Source organism: Rattus rattus, chromosome 18 (genome assembly GCF_011064425.1).
Source record: "Rattus rattus isolate New Zealand chromosome 18, Rrattus_CSIRO_v1, whole genome shotgun sequence".
Classification (NCBI taxonomy): Eukaryota; Metazoa; Chordata; class Mammalia; order Rodentia; family Muridae; genus Rattus; species Rattus rattus.
In genome coordinates this window covers 5,851,123-5,866,361 of record NC_046171.1, presented here as the reverse complement: position 1 = coordinate 5,866,361, position 15,239 = coordinate 5,851,123, and the positions used below count along the sequence as shown (strand labels likewise).

General features: G+C 52.7%; 1 protein-coding gene across 4 annotated transcripts in view; it reads left to right on the top strand.

Annotated features, from left to right (window-relative positions):
• Anks1a (ankyrin repeat and sterile alpha motif domain containing 1A) overlaps window positions 1-15,239 on the top strand; it is a 148,657-nt gene that overhangs the window by 83,426 nt on the left and 49,992 nt on the right. For all 4 annotated transcript variants that reach the window (XM_032888304.1, XM_032888306.1, XM_032888307.1 and 1 more), the window contains one exon: window positions 4,138-4,258. In XM_032888304.1, the coding sequence (XP_032744195.1) occupies window positions 4,138-4,258 (121 nt within the window). The remainder of the gene's footprint in view (window positions 1-4,137; window positions 4,259-15,239) is intronic.

Below are 15,239 nucleotides of genomic sequence, written 5' to 3'. Positions count from 1 at the left end.
GAACAGTACCATGTTGTTGAGTTTTGGTGGTTGAGACTATCCAAATCAGGTCACAAATGACAACTGGAAAAGATAGAGACTTCGGCCTGGTTAATTTTGCTGTGTGATACATTTATGTTGTTTGCAAGTTTATTAAGTAATCAAGTGTATAGAATTAAATAAAAAAATAGGAGGCCTATGATGGCGGTGGGAGGGAAGGAGGCAGTTATTTGAACAGCCTACCTTTAAAAAAATATTTCATTATGTTACAGCATGTGGGGGCTCAGAGGACAGAGTTCTTTTTTTTTTTTTAAAGAGGCATTTTTTAAAAAGATTTATTTATTTTATGTATATGAGTACACTGCAGCTGTCTTCAGCTGCACCAGAAGAGGGCGTCAGATCCCATTACAGATGGTTGTGAGCCACCATGTGGTTGCTGGGAATTGAACTCAGGACCTCTGGGAGAGCAGTCGGTGCTCTAACCACTGAGCCATCTCTCCAGCCCGAGGACAGAATTCTTGTTGCCCATCATGTGGTTCTGGGGACTAAACACAGGTTGTCAGGGGCAGAGGCCATCTCACCTGATGGGATGTCTTTCTGTGTGTGAGATTCATCTTTTGGAAATGCATCCTAATAGCATGGAGTTCCAGATCAGCTGACACGAGAGCAAGAGCCCTGGTCTCGCTATCTGCTGTTACAACGGGTGCTTGAATGAGAGGAGATGTGGCCTGAGCCTTGTTCTCTGACGAGCCACACAGGACTTTTACTGCTGTGTGTTACGTATGTGGGAGTTCTTCCCTCCATATCTGTCCTTCTGCATATCACATCCATGCCTGGTTTCCTGAGAGGCCAAAGAGGGCATCGCATCACCTAGAACTGGGGTTACTGAGGTTATGAGTGGGTGCCGGGGCCTTCCCTCTGCTTGTCTGCAGAAGCATCAAGACCCCACCGCCCTTGTTTCCAGCTCTCTCAAAGCTTTAAACCTAAACTCCGTTCTGAGACACTGATGTCAGTAAACTTTAGGCCATTTTACCTCGTCTGTGGTACTGGGAAGATTAAACCCAGAACCTCGCTGGTACTGAGGGAGGAAGACTTTATGCTAAGCCAAGCTTGAGAGCTGCCTATTCGTCAGTCATGTGACCCAGCATTTGATGTCAGTCATGTGACCCAGCATTTGATGTCAATCATGTGACCCAGCATTTGACGGTGGGAGAGCCTATTCAAGCAATGACCCCATCGTGATGCCAGGCACCGCATGCGCTTGTTCGCACGCACGCACGCACGCACGCACGCACGCACGCACGCACGCACGCACGCACACAGCAGCTGTGGTCTCCTCTGTCTGGGTCTTCTCAGCCACCCGCACCCCAGCTGGATCCTCCAAAGCTACAGTTGGGTGATGGCTGCTCACAGCTCTGCTGTGACCGAGCGGGGCTGCTCCCCACAGAGCAGACAGCGCACTTCCTCAGCTTTGAGTCACTGCCAGCCCTAGAGGAAGAGGGGAGAAGGAAGACGTAGTAATGTAGAAAAAGCAGAGTCCATTCAATCACTGCCGTCATCACTATGTGACACAGGGCCGCTTCCATGGGAGTGATGGCTGGAAGAAGAGATCGGTGTTGGCTCCGGAAGTTTAATCCATAGCTTGGTCAGGTCAGAGCAAGGGCTCGGACAGGAACATCCATGTTTATGGTCCGGGTCCAGGTAGGGCTCTCAGTTTGCAGCTGAAGAGGGGAGGCCGTCCACCTTGGATGTAGGAAGACTGAGGCCAGTCTGGATTAGAATCTGAGGACGTGTGCTTAGTGACCGTAGCTCTGCTGTGAACTGCTGTAACCATGCACAGGTCCCTGGCGTGCTGGGTTGACAGATGGATGGGCCAGAACCAGGTACTCGAGCTGTGACTGGCGTCCCCCCTGTTGTGGGTGATGCCTCTGCTCACACTTGTCCTGCCACTGAGTCTTCTGTCGGGCCCTCTGTTGTAGGTCCGCCATCCAGGTGAGTTCCCACTCAGGGAAGCTCGCCTGGGCCGGGCGAGAACTCTTGCTGAGGTAAACACACAGGGAACCAGGTTCCAGAGCTCTGCCTGAGGGATCCTACGGTGTAAGCCTGCAGGGCACAAGCTCCTGTGGGCGCCGCCTGCCTGCGGTGACAATAGCACGTGGGGTATGGAGTTGACTGTAGGGCAGACTTAATGGCCCCTCCTTGTTCCCTTAACTGTGTTCCTGAGAAACCAGAGCTGGAATAAAGATGCCCAGGACCCCAGGATAAAGGAGCCTGAGCTCCCAGGGGGCTTGCACAGAGGGGTGCCTGCTGCGCTCTGCAGACTTAGAGTGAGAGGCCCTCAGAATAGCAGCCCTGCTAGTAAACAAGCATCAGCTTTTCCTTCAGATAAGACTAGGAGTGCCGTCCTCTCTTCAGAAGTGCTCACAGGGAACCATCCCCACAGAGGAGGACTCTGGTCAGTCGCCGTCCTGTTGCTTTCCCAGTGTGCAATGAGACTTGTCTGTGTGTGCAAAGGACCTCTGCCTGTAGGACCTGCTGCTGTTAAAGGAGAGTCCCAGCCCTGCCCCCTTCACCCTGTAGGACCTGCTGCTGTTAGAGAGTCCCAGCCCCATCCCCTTCACTCCCAGGCTGTACCCAACACTTGAGCTCTGGAAGTTTGGTGCTCTGCCTGGATTGCTGGAATATAATTATTCTTTTTTTTTTCTATTCTTTTTTTCGGAGCTGGGAATTGAACCCAGGGCCTTGCGCTTTCCAGGCAAGCACTCTACCACTGAGCCAAATCCTCAACCCCTGGAATATAATTATTCTTAACTTGCCTTTCAAACGTACTGGGCTCAGGGCAGGTGAGTGGAATTACCAGAGCAGGAGTCTCCATACCCTTCCCTGTGTCTCCAGCATTGTGCTTTTACCATCTCGGCTCCAATGCCACAGCCAGCCCCTGACGCGCTCCTAACTGAAGGCCTTCAGCCGGGGCGCTTGTCTGCTTGGATCAGGCCTGTCTCAGTAGATGGAGCTGCTGCCGCCCACAGAAACCCACTCTGCCAGTAGCTGACTCTCAAGACTGTGGGAAGTGATCTGAAGTCGCCTTATAACATGGTAGAAGCTAGCTTTAGGGTCAGTTCATTCCCACGGCTCCTGGAGTACGTGAAGAAGATAGTTAGAAGCTGGCTGTGGTGGCAGAGGCCTTTAATCCTAGCCCTTTGGAGGCAGAAGCAGAGGGATCCCTATAAGTTTGAGACCAGCCTGCTCTACATAGCAAGTTCCAGGCTATCCAGGACTACAGAGGGGGAGGAAGAGGATGAGGACAGGCCAGTTTGTCCGGTACCTGTGAAGGGTTGAACGTCAGGAGTATCTTGCTTTCCTTTTGAGTTGGATCCTGGGTATGTGCGTGTCAGAGAAGAAGCATGGAGAAAGGGTAAGTTAGGGTGCAGCTTAAGTAACAACTGCTAGGAAAGCAGTCCCCACAGAAAACACAGGAAGACGGGAAGGAGGAGAGGCTTAGATTTTATCTCATTTTGAAGGATAAAAATGGGGCAAAAAAAAAAACCGGTTTAATCAGATTGTGGAGATTTCATACACAGGAATTGTTTTAGGTTTTCCTGTTGCTTTCACAAAGCATCCAAATCCGGGCACTTTATAAAGTAAAGGGGTTTATATGGCTCACGGTTTGGAATGCCACAGAGCCCAGATGAAGCAGCTCTGCCTGCCCACTTCGCTTCCGGTGAGGGGGTCTGCTCCATCCCAGCTTGGGGAGTATGTGGCAGAGGGCAGTGTGTTGGGCAGTTGGGCTTGGGGGTGCCACGCTCACACGGTGACAACTGAAGCTGTCCTGTAGTGTCACATAAGCTCCAACTCCCCCGGGAGTGGATCTGTTAGGCGTGGCCTCCCAAGGACCACCCACCCACCATGCCCGCTCTTTCACGGTCTGTGTCCCATCCTTGATGCGCTGGACATCAGACTTCTAGTATGTCAGCCTCTGGGAGATGCCAGAGCGGGTGAGGAACTAGACAAGCACTTTAGAATTCACAGGACGCCCGACTCCCCATCCCTGCTGTGCCCCACCGTGCCAGGAATCAGCAGGAATCAGCAGGAATCAGCTCTGTGGCGTAGCACCTGCTTCCGTGCTGGCCTCATGTTCTGGGTGTTTCTGTCTCGTAGGGCCTGGCTGTGAGACCCAGGATGCAGGGCAGTGCCCCCCAGGAAGAGGAGGAGCACCCATATGAGCTGCTGCTCACAGCAGAGACCAAGAAGCTGGGGACCACAGACGGGAGGACTGAAGGTATGCCCGCCCGCCTGCCTGCCCGCCCGCCCACCTGCCTCCCACCGCAGGAAAGGACGTGCCGCAGCTGTGGGCTCCTGAGGCTGGGACGGTGAGGGCCTTGTGCTCGCTCTCGTTCAGTACCTGGACACCACGCCCTTAAATGGATGGAGATGCAATCCTCCCACAGTGCAGCGGGGCAGGTTAGGGCACCCAGCTGGCAGCTGTGCGAGCAGGACACAGGGTGGCAACACCCTGTGGAGACTGGCTGGAGCCTGTTGTGCTAGCCAGCAGATTAGGTTGTCATGATGGGCTCTGAGTCCTGACCAGGGCAGGCTCATGACCTGTGTCCATAGTGCTTTGGCACTGCGGCCTGCTTGTGCTTCTGGGTGTGTGCTCTGGCCCTCAGAGGGGAGTGAGCAGGGGCACCAAGCAGGCTGGAGGGTGCTGTCTGCAGAGCCTGCCTCTCCCAGCTCTCTGTAGATATGAGGTCCTCCTCCGTGCATGCCTCGTGTCTCCTGTTAGTTCCGTTAGCTGGCCATAAATAGAGTTGACAGGCCTGTGCCACCACAACCCTCTGACAACTTCTGTATTCAGTGTGCTTCTCTCTCAGTTTACGGCCATCTTTATAGTGGCTTTGGAGATCTTAATTTTGGAGAAGTTCAATTTGTCCTTTTTTTTTTTGATGAATAAGTTCATAATGTCATAACCATGGTGTGTGTGTGTGTGTGTGTGTGTGTGTGTGTGTGTGTGTGTACACGCATGTGTGTGCATGTGTGTATGAATGAATGTGGGGTGTACATGCACGTGTAGGTCTGGCTGCATAGACTAGAGGTTGGTGTCAAACGTCTTCCTCAGTTGTTTCCAATTTATTGATATAATTACTTCCCAGGATGCCCTGAAACTTGTATGCTGACCAGGCTGGCCTCGAGCACACAGACATCCACCTGCCTCTGCCTCTCTTGAGTACTGGATTAAAGTTCTGTACTTAGGATGTGTGGCCCTCTGGGGACACCCTTCCCTCATTGCGTCATCCCAAGTGTCTTAAGCATCCAGTTCCTGCGTCTCGCTACTCGGAGCCAGGATGCTGACCTCCATCCGCGCTCACACTGGGTCTGTGTGTGGGTCGGTCCTGACTCCCATGTTTCAGGAAGCTCCGGTGTCTTGGCCTGATAAACCTGCCCGTCCTGTGGTGCATCTTCATCAGGAACAGGCCAGGGCTCTGGTGCCTGCTCTAGAGTCTGAAACCACATAGCTGTTCACACCTGTAATCCCAGTGCTCTGGGGACTGAGGCAGGGGGATTACTATAAGTTCCAGAGTTGAAGGCCAGGTGAGCCTATGGTGCGAGCCCCTTTCCAAAAAGCTCATGGAAATTAACTTTGGTGAAACAGGCCCATGCTTTTGAAGATGGTGCTTCTTGAAGAAAGAGGGTGATTGTTTTAGGGGCTTCATGTAGAATGTCCATACAGAGCCTGCTCAGCAGTTCAAGGAAAGGGGAAGGTTGACAGAGGGGCTATCTGCTGGCTGCCAAATGTCCTTGGTGAAGCTTTTCTGTCCCAAGCTCAGGAATTCTCCCAGCTCCTGAGAGCTTTGAACGAGGACCTATAATCTCACACTTGCCCCTCTGCTCCTTGCTGCTCCGTCCTGTTTGGCTGTTGGGACCGAGTGCTGTGGCACTGTTTGAACCATAGTGTATGTGTGCCCAGCCTACGGGCTAGCCCTTTGTCATGGCCTACTGCCTGCAAGCTAGCCCAGGCTAGCCCTTCGGCCTGGCTCACTGGAACTTTCAGAGAAGGCAATGAGGCATGAACTATGAAATTGAACTCACTGGTTTCTCAGAAGCCCTGCATGTCCTGTCAGGGAGCAGAAACTACCAGCCCAGAAGTGAGGCAGTCAGTGGCCTACAGTGCTACTGGATAAATCCTTTTTTCTTTCCCAGTAATATCATCTCTGTTTGCAGCTTTTAAGAACTAACTGATCCGTTTTCCAAAGGCTATGTTTATGTCAGCATTAATGAGACAGAGTTTGGGCCTACCTTAGTCTGTAGTGTGGGGTGCTTTTGAATGGCCTTGTTAATTATACTGGAATATACTCACTAAAGGGGGGAGCAAACAGTACAAGAATAGTGTGTGCTAAGGCTTTGCCTGTCTTTGTTCTGAGTTGTGTGAGTGTGGCCCACCCCCCATTGCTGTGTTCACGCAGTAGTGGCTGTGAGGTAGTCATGCTTCATTTAACGCAGCATAGAATCACATGTGACAAGCCACCCTGGGAATCTGCTTTTTATACAGCATTTGTCTGAAGACCAGGAAGCCAGTTCCATCTTGGTTCTTACGTGTCAGCCGCTTCTTCCTTAGTCACTGCTAAAGATCCCATCTCTCAGCTCTCATTGTCAGCTGGCGGATGTATGTGTCTCCAGGGGGTTCTGCTGTAAATTATGCTGCAGGCCTGCTGTACACACATACACACTCACTCACACACACATACACATACACACTCACACACACACACAGACATACCACAATCCCACACATACACCACACTCACACACATACCACACACACACACACATCACACGCACACACACATCACAATCACACACACATCACAATCACACACACATCACAATCACACACACACCATACCATACTCACACACTCTCTCTCACCTTCCAGACTGCGCCCACCCCACAGTGCACTGTCACTGCGATGTTAGCAGCACTAGAGTGGGCTCTCAGTTAAGACGCCACGCTGCTCAGCAGAGGACACAGGTTCACCTCCTGACATCCACCTCAGTCTGCTTGCTGCCTTCTTACCCAATTCAGGAATGTAGCGCCCTCCTCTGGCCCTTTTGGGCACCTGCATACACATGGGAGACAGGCACACAGATAGATAGATAGATAGATAGATAGATAGATAGATAGATAGATAGATACATACATACATACATACATACATACATACATACATACATACATAAATTTAAAAAACCAACGGCAGGGGGCCAAGCTCTGTCAGCACACGCCTTGCAAGCCTGAGGACCTGAGTCCGATCGCCAGAGCCCACACAGAGATACCAAACATGGAAGCGTGACTTTCTTTCTTTCCTTTTTTTTTTTTTTTTTTTGAGACAGGATTTCTCTGTGTAGCCCTGGCTGTCCTGGAACTCCCTCTGTAGACCAGGCTGGCCTTGAACTCAGAGATCCGCCTGCCTCTGCTCTCCAAGTGCTGGGGCTAAGGGTGCACGCCACGACTACCTGGCTGACAACAGGAATTTCTAACCCCTGTACCAGGGAGGTAGAAACAGGAGGACCCCAGCTGTCCTAGCCTGTTGGTACAACCCTAGGCTCAGTAAGAGATCCAGTCTCACAGACATGAACAGCATGTGCGTGTACACACACACACATGCTAGAAAAAACAAAATTGGGAAATGCCTTCTCTTCTCAAGATGTGCAGTCCTGCTTATTTAGTTTCTGAGGTGCCTATGATTTTGTGGGTTTTATTTTGTTTTGTTTGTTTTGTTTTGTTTGCTTTTTTGTCAATTTTTGTTTTTTACATTAAGATGAATGGTGTCTGGGTGAGGAGATGCATGCACATTGTAGTCCCATCATTTGGAGGCCAGAGGGCCTTTTAAGCCCCGGAGTTTTAAGCGTATCCAAAATGTGACACTGTGATATACCATGGTGGCCTTGTTACGTGGCACAGTGACCCTGAGAAGAGAGGCTGGGAGGGGAGTAGCAGAGAGGAGGAGTGGAGATAACGTGCGGGCAAACACAGCTCAGGCTTCGCTGTGGCCCCAGCCTCCTTGCAGCTGTCACACTGTATCTGAAGGAGGAGAAGAGAAGCGGGGAAGTCAAGCCATAGACACAGGCCGCATGTGGGGGTGGGGTCAGGAACTGTGGGACAGCCTGGCATTCAGTGACTTCAAATCTTGTGTAAAAAGCAGAGCCGATGCCTCTGGGGGCCAGTCCACAGAGGTGGCCCTGTGTCTGTGTTTGAACCACAAAGGATCCCTACTTTCCTAAAACTAACAGTCTTGGAGAGCAGGAGTGCTAAGCCCACCACAACACAGGAGAATTCCCACCAGCAATGTTGATCACACTTACAGGATGGGAACACCCAGCCACAGGAGAATGCTTTAGCAGATCCACGAGGCAGAAAACACATCTCCCAAAAGTCACCAGGCCCACTGGGCACTGATAGTTGTAACAAGGAAGGGACCCTCTGTGCTTCAAATTGTTCCCAAGTCAGGGCCAGTGGGACCGAGCCATTTCTGTCCGTGCAGTCCACTTCCCCATTGGTTTGGCTCTGTGTACTGCACGTCCCGGACGTGTGACCACTCGGGATTGCAGTGGCTGCTTTCCATGTTGGATAGCACATAGGAAGGTAGCCAGTAGGCCTAGTAGTCACAGCACTGTCCTCGGCACTCTGGGTCCGTGAAGAGGTGACTTAGCACGAGTGGCAGTGGCTGCTCTGAGGTGTATGTGAATGCCACGCAGTGTGGTTCCAGAGGGAGTCAGGGTGTTGTTCCCGAGAGCCATGCATGCACCTGAGTAAGAAGACTTTGATCTTCTTGGAGGGCAGGGGCCTGTTCTCTGTCTGCAGTTCTCCCTGTGATCCTGTCCCCTCGGTGAGCCCTCTCCAGTGCTGAGCAGGGCCCCTTACTCAGATTTCAGAAAGAAAATAGTGCTGTCCTCAGTCCCTTCCCTCAGCCTGAAGGTCCGGGCTGGCTTTTCATGGCAGAAGCGTGCACGCCTTTGTGACTTTGTGGACAGAAGCTTGGCAGTTCAGTCTCATGGGCCAGCATCTTCTCCCCAGCCTCTGACTTAGGCTCCTGACGAAGCCAGGCCTCTGGCTGCCTCCCTCCTCCTCCTGCCGCTGCAGGGTTAGAACAGCTCGCTTTCCTTCTGACTAAACAAGCTTTGTGAGTAGCATCTCTGTGTTGTCTGAATGTTTTGACAGATATATATATATATATATGGACATGTACGATAATTACAGAAAGTAGTCGAAAGGTGAAAGGGGGCGGAATATGTTAAGATCACACGAAAATGGTTTTTAAAAAGCAATTTGATATTCAAAAGTGAGACAAATTACGTTCACGTAAGAGATCAGAGCTAGGTCTGTGAAGAGAGTGAGCCAAGCCCTGAAACAGAGACTTCAACCTGAAAGGCCAGCACTGGGGAGGGAGATGACCAGCGGTTCCAGGCAGGGGTGTGGCACACGACAGGGTGGAGGGAGGGGGTGGAGAGTAGCCTGGATCAGGGCCAGACTCCAGTTTGACTGGAACAAAGAGAACTTGTCATAGAGTGTTGGATCTCAAATGTCAGTCTTTATTCCAGAGACAGAGCGGTATTGTTGAAACTCGAGGAGTGGGGTGACAGCCTAGGAGCCACACGCTCAAAAGGGTAGAACTTGGGAGTCAGGGCTTGGGACAGGCCGGCGGAGGCAGGAATAGCTTGCAGCCAGGAACCTTCATGAGTCTCTGCTGGTAATGAGAGCCTATCCCAGAGGGGCAGGAGGAAGTTAGGGGAGGAGGAAGGAGTGGGACAAGTCTGAGGGAGGAGGAAGGAGTGGGACAAGTCTGACGGCAGAGGTGCGGCCAGGCATGGATGAGCAAGGGCTGGGTGCTGAGGGCGGTTTCCAGCCTGACTGAGAGAGTATTACATAACCAGTAGAAATGGGCACTTGGGAAGGCCAGGACTGAGGGACGGTGCTAAATCTTGGTTGAGTGTTGTGCGTTCTAGGAGAACGTCTGTGTGACCCTGCCCATCATGCCAGGAAGGTGGCTCTGATGACGAAGAGAGACCCTGAAGATCCTGGGAACTGAATGGCCTCTGCAGTGATGAGCTCAGGGTGGGCGGAAGGTGGTGCTGTCAGGACCTGTTAGTCACAGCCCAGGGGGCTGTTCTCTCCAGCCGTTAGCACAGGAGAAAGCGCTGGGAAGGCAGTCCCCAAAAGCTGAGTGTTCTTCAATGGTGCCGTTATGCCGAGGTGACAGCCTTAAAAGCTAGGTGCGGGGAGTCAGGACAAGAGTCACAAGCTCCACATCAGCCTGGGCTGCAGAGCGAAGCCGCCCTGAACCATAACCACGCCCTTTATCCCAGGTGGCTAGGGACTCCAGGACAGAGACGCACAGGAGGATGAGTGTGCGAGGCCCACTAGCACAGTGGCCAGTGACACCAAGCTAGAGAACGGCCTCTAGGAAATGTGTCAGGTGGTTGGGAGGCCATTGGTAAATCCTAACGGGGCTGTGCCTCCCTGAGACAGACAGCAAGGAACGACAGTCCCTGGGTTCCCTCAGGACGGCTGCGCTGCTGTCTTCTCAGGAGACTGTCATGTCCCCAGACGGTGCTGTGGGTAAAGATAGTTTGAAAGAACAGAAGAGACAGTCACTCTGGTGGTGACATCAGAGGAAGAAAGGCGTAAGAGGGCCAGGCCAGGAGCAGAGGCTTGCGTTTGAACCCTTGCTCAGTCTCTTTTGGCTGGGATCTGCAGAGTCCTTCTTGAATCTTTGGCGTCCGTGTAAACAAGGGACAACAGTTCTTTACGGTTGTGGGAATCCTGAGGCACCATGGACACAGCAGAAGGGAAGCCATGGGAGCCAGCTGATGCCGAGCTTGGCCAGGGAACCTGGGGGAGCTGAAGGGCGAGATGGCTCTGTGGAGGGATGCATTATGTCTCAGTTGTTTCTTCAGACTCTAACAGGCTCAGCACTGCAGCAGCTGTGGAAGAGAAGGCAAAATGGCTGTGAATACTCAATGTAGGAACTGTTTGAGAGCCGGGGGCAGAGAGTCAGGTGCCCTGAAGGTGGCTTGGGAAGGTGTCACGGCAGGAGGAAGCTGATCCAGGCCAGGCTATTAATGGGATCTGAGGGGCAGAGGACTACTACTGTGGAAACGACAGAGTGTGTACCGGTGAGGTCACCAGGATCTGGTGTGGGGCAGTCTGGAATCCCAGACCTGGGCTGTCCCCATGGGCACACAAAAGGGAGAGCTGGTTAGCCAGCCCATGGCACCCAGAACCAAGTCTCAAGGCTGCTGGACTCCCAGCTTTGGTTTTACTCAGCCTGATTTCAAGACCACTTGGAAGAAAGCATCCCCTCTACTAAGTCAGGAAAGTCAGCCAGCCTCTGTGTGGGCTGTTGTCTGCAGAGGAGTTCGGGAATGGCTGTGCATAGAGAATGACACAGAGACCGCAGCAGCTCCCTGTGCTGAGTGCCCGCCCAGCACAGCACCATGCTGGGTGCTTTCCCCTGGTCACCTCATTGTGTGTAACTCAAGACTCAGCTTCAGGGTAGGGCTATTTTGATCCATGTAATAGGGGTGGGGGAAGAGCTGGTTTGGTGTTAGAGCTTGGACCTAAGCCCTAGTCCACGGAATCCAGACCACATCTTCACCTATGTGACTAGAACCATTGGATCAGAAACCCTGATTCAAGTCACAGAACTGGGAGGGGGCACGGAGATGTGGTGTGATCGCAGGTTTACACCTGGGTGTCTCAGAACAATCCTCATGCACCCCATGCGCCCCAGCTGTCTGTGCTCTAAAAAAGACCCCAAGAGGGAAAAGCCCTGAGATAGACCACACCAGTCCTCTTGACCCGCATTCCAGTTTGCGTTCTGTTCTTGGGTCACTGTGGACCCGAATGGACACTTTCATATTATGGTCTGTAGGCATCACCTAGTCAGGACCTTTCTCCTGGAGAAAACGTGCCCTCCGAGAACAGTGGAGTCTTGTGCTGGGTCTGCTAGGCACATGTGGTCTGAGGAGCTCTCACTGTGACTGGGCCCTCACCCTAAGGACAGGAAGCAGGACAGTGTGGCAGCCTGGTCAGGTTAGCTCCTCACATGAACTGCATTTTTCCGCCCTGGTCGAAATGAGCACCGATTTCTGGAAATGTGCAAACACTAAAATGTTAGTATTCCAAAGTCCTCGAGACCCCTGCAAACAGCACAGAAGACCTCTTGCCTCCACAGCCCTCGAGGGAATGGACACCATCACCAGAATGAACAAAGGCCATGCCGGGAATTAGCCTGCTGTCCTGGGAGGTGGGGCAAGGGCTAGCTGTGGGAGGAGAAGGAGGCTCTGGGCAGGATTTGGAAGTCTGCTTCCTGGGCACATGCCTGCCTCTCTCTCACCTGCCAAGACTTCCCTTCCCCTTCAAAGCCCAGGCTAGAGTCCACCACCCCCAGGAGCTCCCAGCTTATCCCAGTCACACTTGACTTCCTCAGAGCACCTGTCAGTCTTTGCATTTCATTTCTGAACTCGCCTTCCCTTTCCTGCATCGAGCTACGCATGGCTCCGCCATCTCCATATTACCCGGGCCTGCCCCTGAAGGCAGCGATACGCGCACACGGTCGGCGAGGACACATGGCTGGCGGCTCGGTGTTGCCTCCGAGTTTCAGGCTTTAGACTTCTCTTTACGTCTCTGCTTCTTCCTCCATTGTGGAGAGATGGGATGATGATGAAGACAGTAGATACTCAGAGGGGCTTTTCATGTTTCGAGTTGTTTCTCTGTTGATCTTCTCGAGGGACAGGCTGGGCAGTGTCACAGTGGAGCTGTGGCAGTGGACAGACAGCCTTAGCATCTCGTCTGAGCTTGGTGTGTCCCAGGCACGGACCTAAGCATCCCCCATCCACAGTTCGTCTCCTTAGCAGTTCTGTAAAGTTGTAACAATAATAGGCAAAGATATCAGATAATGTGTTCAGGGTCTGGGATTTCGTGTTACTTTGTTATACCTTGTCTCTAAGGGAAGATATTAACCTCCCAAACAGATGGAAACCATCATGAGCCAGGAGCGCAACCCCTGCATTCCGGACTTGGAGGCAGGACGGTGGCAAGACCATGGTACCCAGCAAGACCTGGGGCAGAGAGCTGGACATCGAGCAGTTATTCCCATCTATTGACTTGTGCAGGGGTGTCTTAACTATGTCCCCTTCTTGCTCTTTTGAGAGAGACTCTTTCTGTGCAGTCTGATGGACGGCCTCAGAATCCTGACCTGAATTACAGGTCTTATCCGTGCAGTGGTTTGAATGAGATGGCCTTCACAGCTTTGGACCATTAAGTCCTTGGTCCCAGTTGGTAGCACTGTCTGGGAAGATTAGGTGTGGCATTAGGGATGAGCTTTGAAAGTTTGAAGATTCACAGCATCCCCAGTTCCCGCTCTCTGCTTCGTGCTCATGGTTCAGAATGTGAGCCCCCAGCCGCCCCTATTACTTGCCTTGGCCATGGTGTTTTATTCTAGCAATAGACAAGTCTCTTAAGCCACCATGTTGAGGTTAGGGACAGGCAGCGTGCTAGCTCAGTGAGATCCCCATGAGCACAGCAGCAGGCAGGCAGGCTGTGGTCCCAGCTCTGAGTAGAAGGATGGCAAGTTTGGAGGCAGCCTGGGCTACCTACAAGACCCTGTCTCAATTCACAAAGAGAGGGACGAACCGACACGGTAAAAGTTCTTGTGGTTCAATGGCCCCTTCAGGCGTGGATGTCTTTCCTGGGGAAAATCACATAACTGTGATCATTCTCGAGTTGTACCTTCCGTGACTCACAGAGCTTCCTCTACCCGCCGATCTCCATCCTGCACAGGCCCCTACCCCTGCTCTCCCTCCTCCCACTGCTTCCCCCTGGCATCCCTCTGGTGTCGAGCTCTTGGCATCTGCCTCCCTTTCTTCATTGATGGCTGGCATGAATGAGTGGCTGTTTGAAGGCCTCCATTGTCAGCTCCCAGCAAGCAGCTAGAACATTCTCTGACTTGGGTTTTGAGACCTACCAGTCAGGATGAGCCAAGCAGGCCCCAGTTCTGGGCTGCGGAGTTTTCCTTCTGTGGCTTAACTGCCCACAAATGGTTAACCATGAACCTGAGAGGATGCAGGGGAGCAGGGGCCCATGCTCCTCCTGTAATGCAGGCCCCTTCCTGAATGTCTGCAGGGATAGTGCAGCTTGGGCAGGAGCTGTGGGCAGTGGCAGCTTCTGCTGCCGTGAGTCTCTCAGGACAGCACTGCCATCCTGAGCCTCCGTTAAGTTGTCATGTGTTACCTTCTCTGAGGCCTCAACATTCAGATTCACGGGCAACTTTGTTCTGGCTACCCATTGTTGTAGTAACTATTCCCAGCTGTAAAGTTATGACTTACTCAGGCCCCAGTTAGGTTGACTGGAACTCTCTCATGTGTGCCCCCCCCTCCCCCTCCCTCCTTTCCCCCTCCCTCCCTGGAGAACTCAATCGAGTTGTTTACGCCTTGTCCACTGCTCAGGATCTGCTGGGATGAGTGAGTTGGGAGGTCCAGAGTGTTCAGAGTTCTCTTCCTGGCTTCCCCCGTTGGCTCAGAGCCACAGTGATTGAATTGGCTGCCACACCTCTGCCCCGCAGACCTGCCCAGAGCTGAGTGGTGCCGGGCACCCGGGGTGAGCTGGTTGTTGGTGGGCAGAGGCGGCTCTCTCAGAGGCAGCAGCACTGTCTGCGACTGGGGTTCTCCTCACTGTCATGGCCGTGAAGGGATTTTTAAGCACTGTGCAGTCAGCCTGCTGTTGTAAACGGAGATGTTCAGCAAGATGACTGTCACCACAGCTAAGGCCACACAGCTAGAGAGGAACAAAGCCAGTACCTCGCCCTGTGAACGTTTGCCCAACCACCCTGGGCAGAGCACACCAGGCCAGAGCCACAGACGGCTCCTGTGGAAGCCCCGGAACCCCACACTCAGTTCTGCGGAGCTCCAGCCCCGTGAATGGTTCTTGGGCAGTTTGGACGGACCAGGAAGTTGTTTGATGATTCCATGCCTGTAAAGTAGATACCCCCTAGAGAGCCAAGACGCAGCTTTGGGATGGGACCTGCTTCCCGGTGTGGTGTTGCCTGGGGCTGGCACTGGCAAATCTGTGCAAGGCTGAGTTCCCACAGGGCATCCCAGGGCACTGGTGGGAGATGTGGACTTGGCTGATTATTTCTGCTCCTTCAGAGCAGGTTTTGAAAGCGCAGTAGTAGCTAGCCTCAGGAACTACCAGTGTCAGGTTTC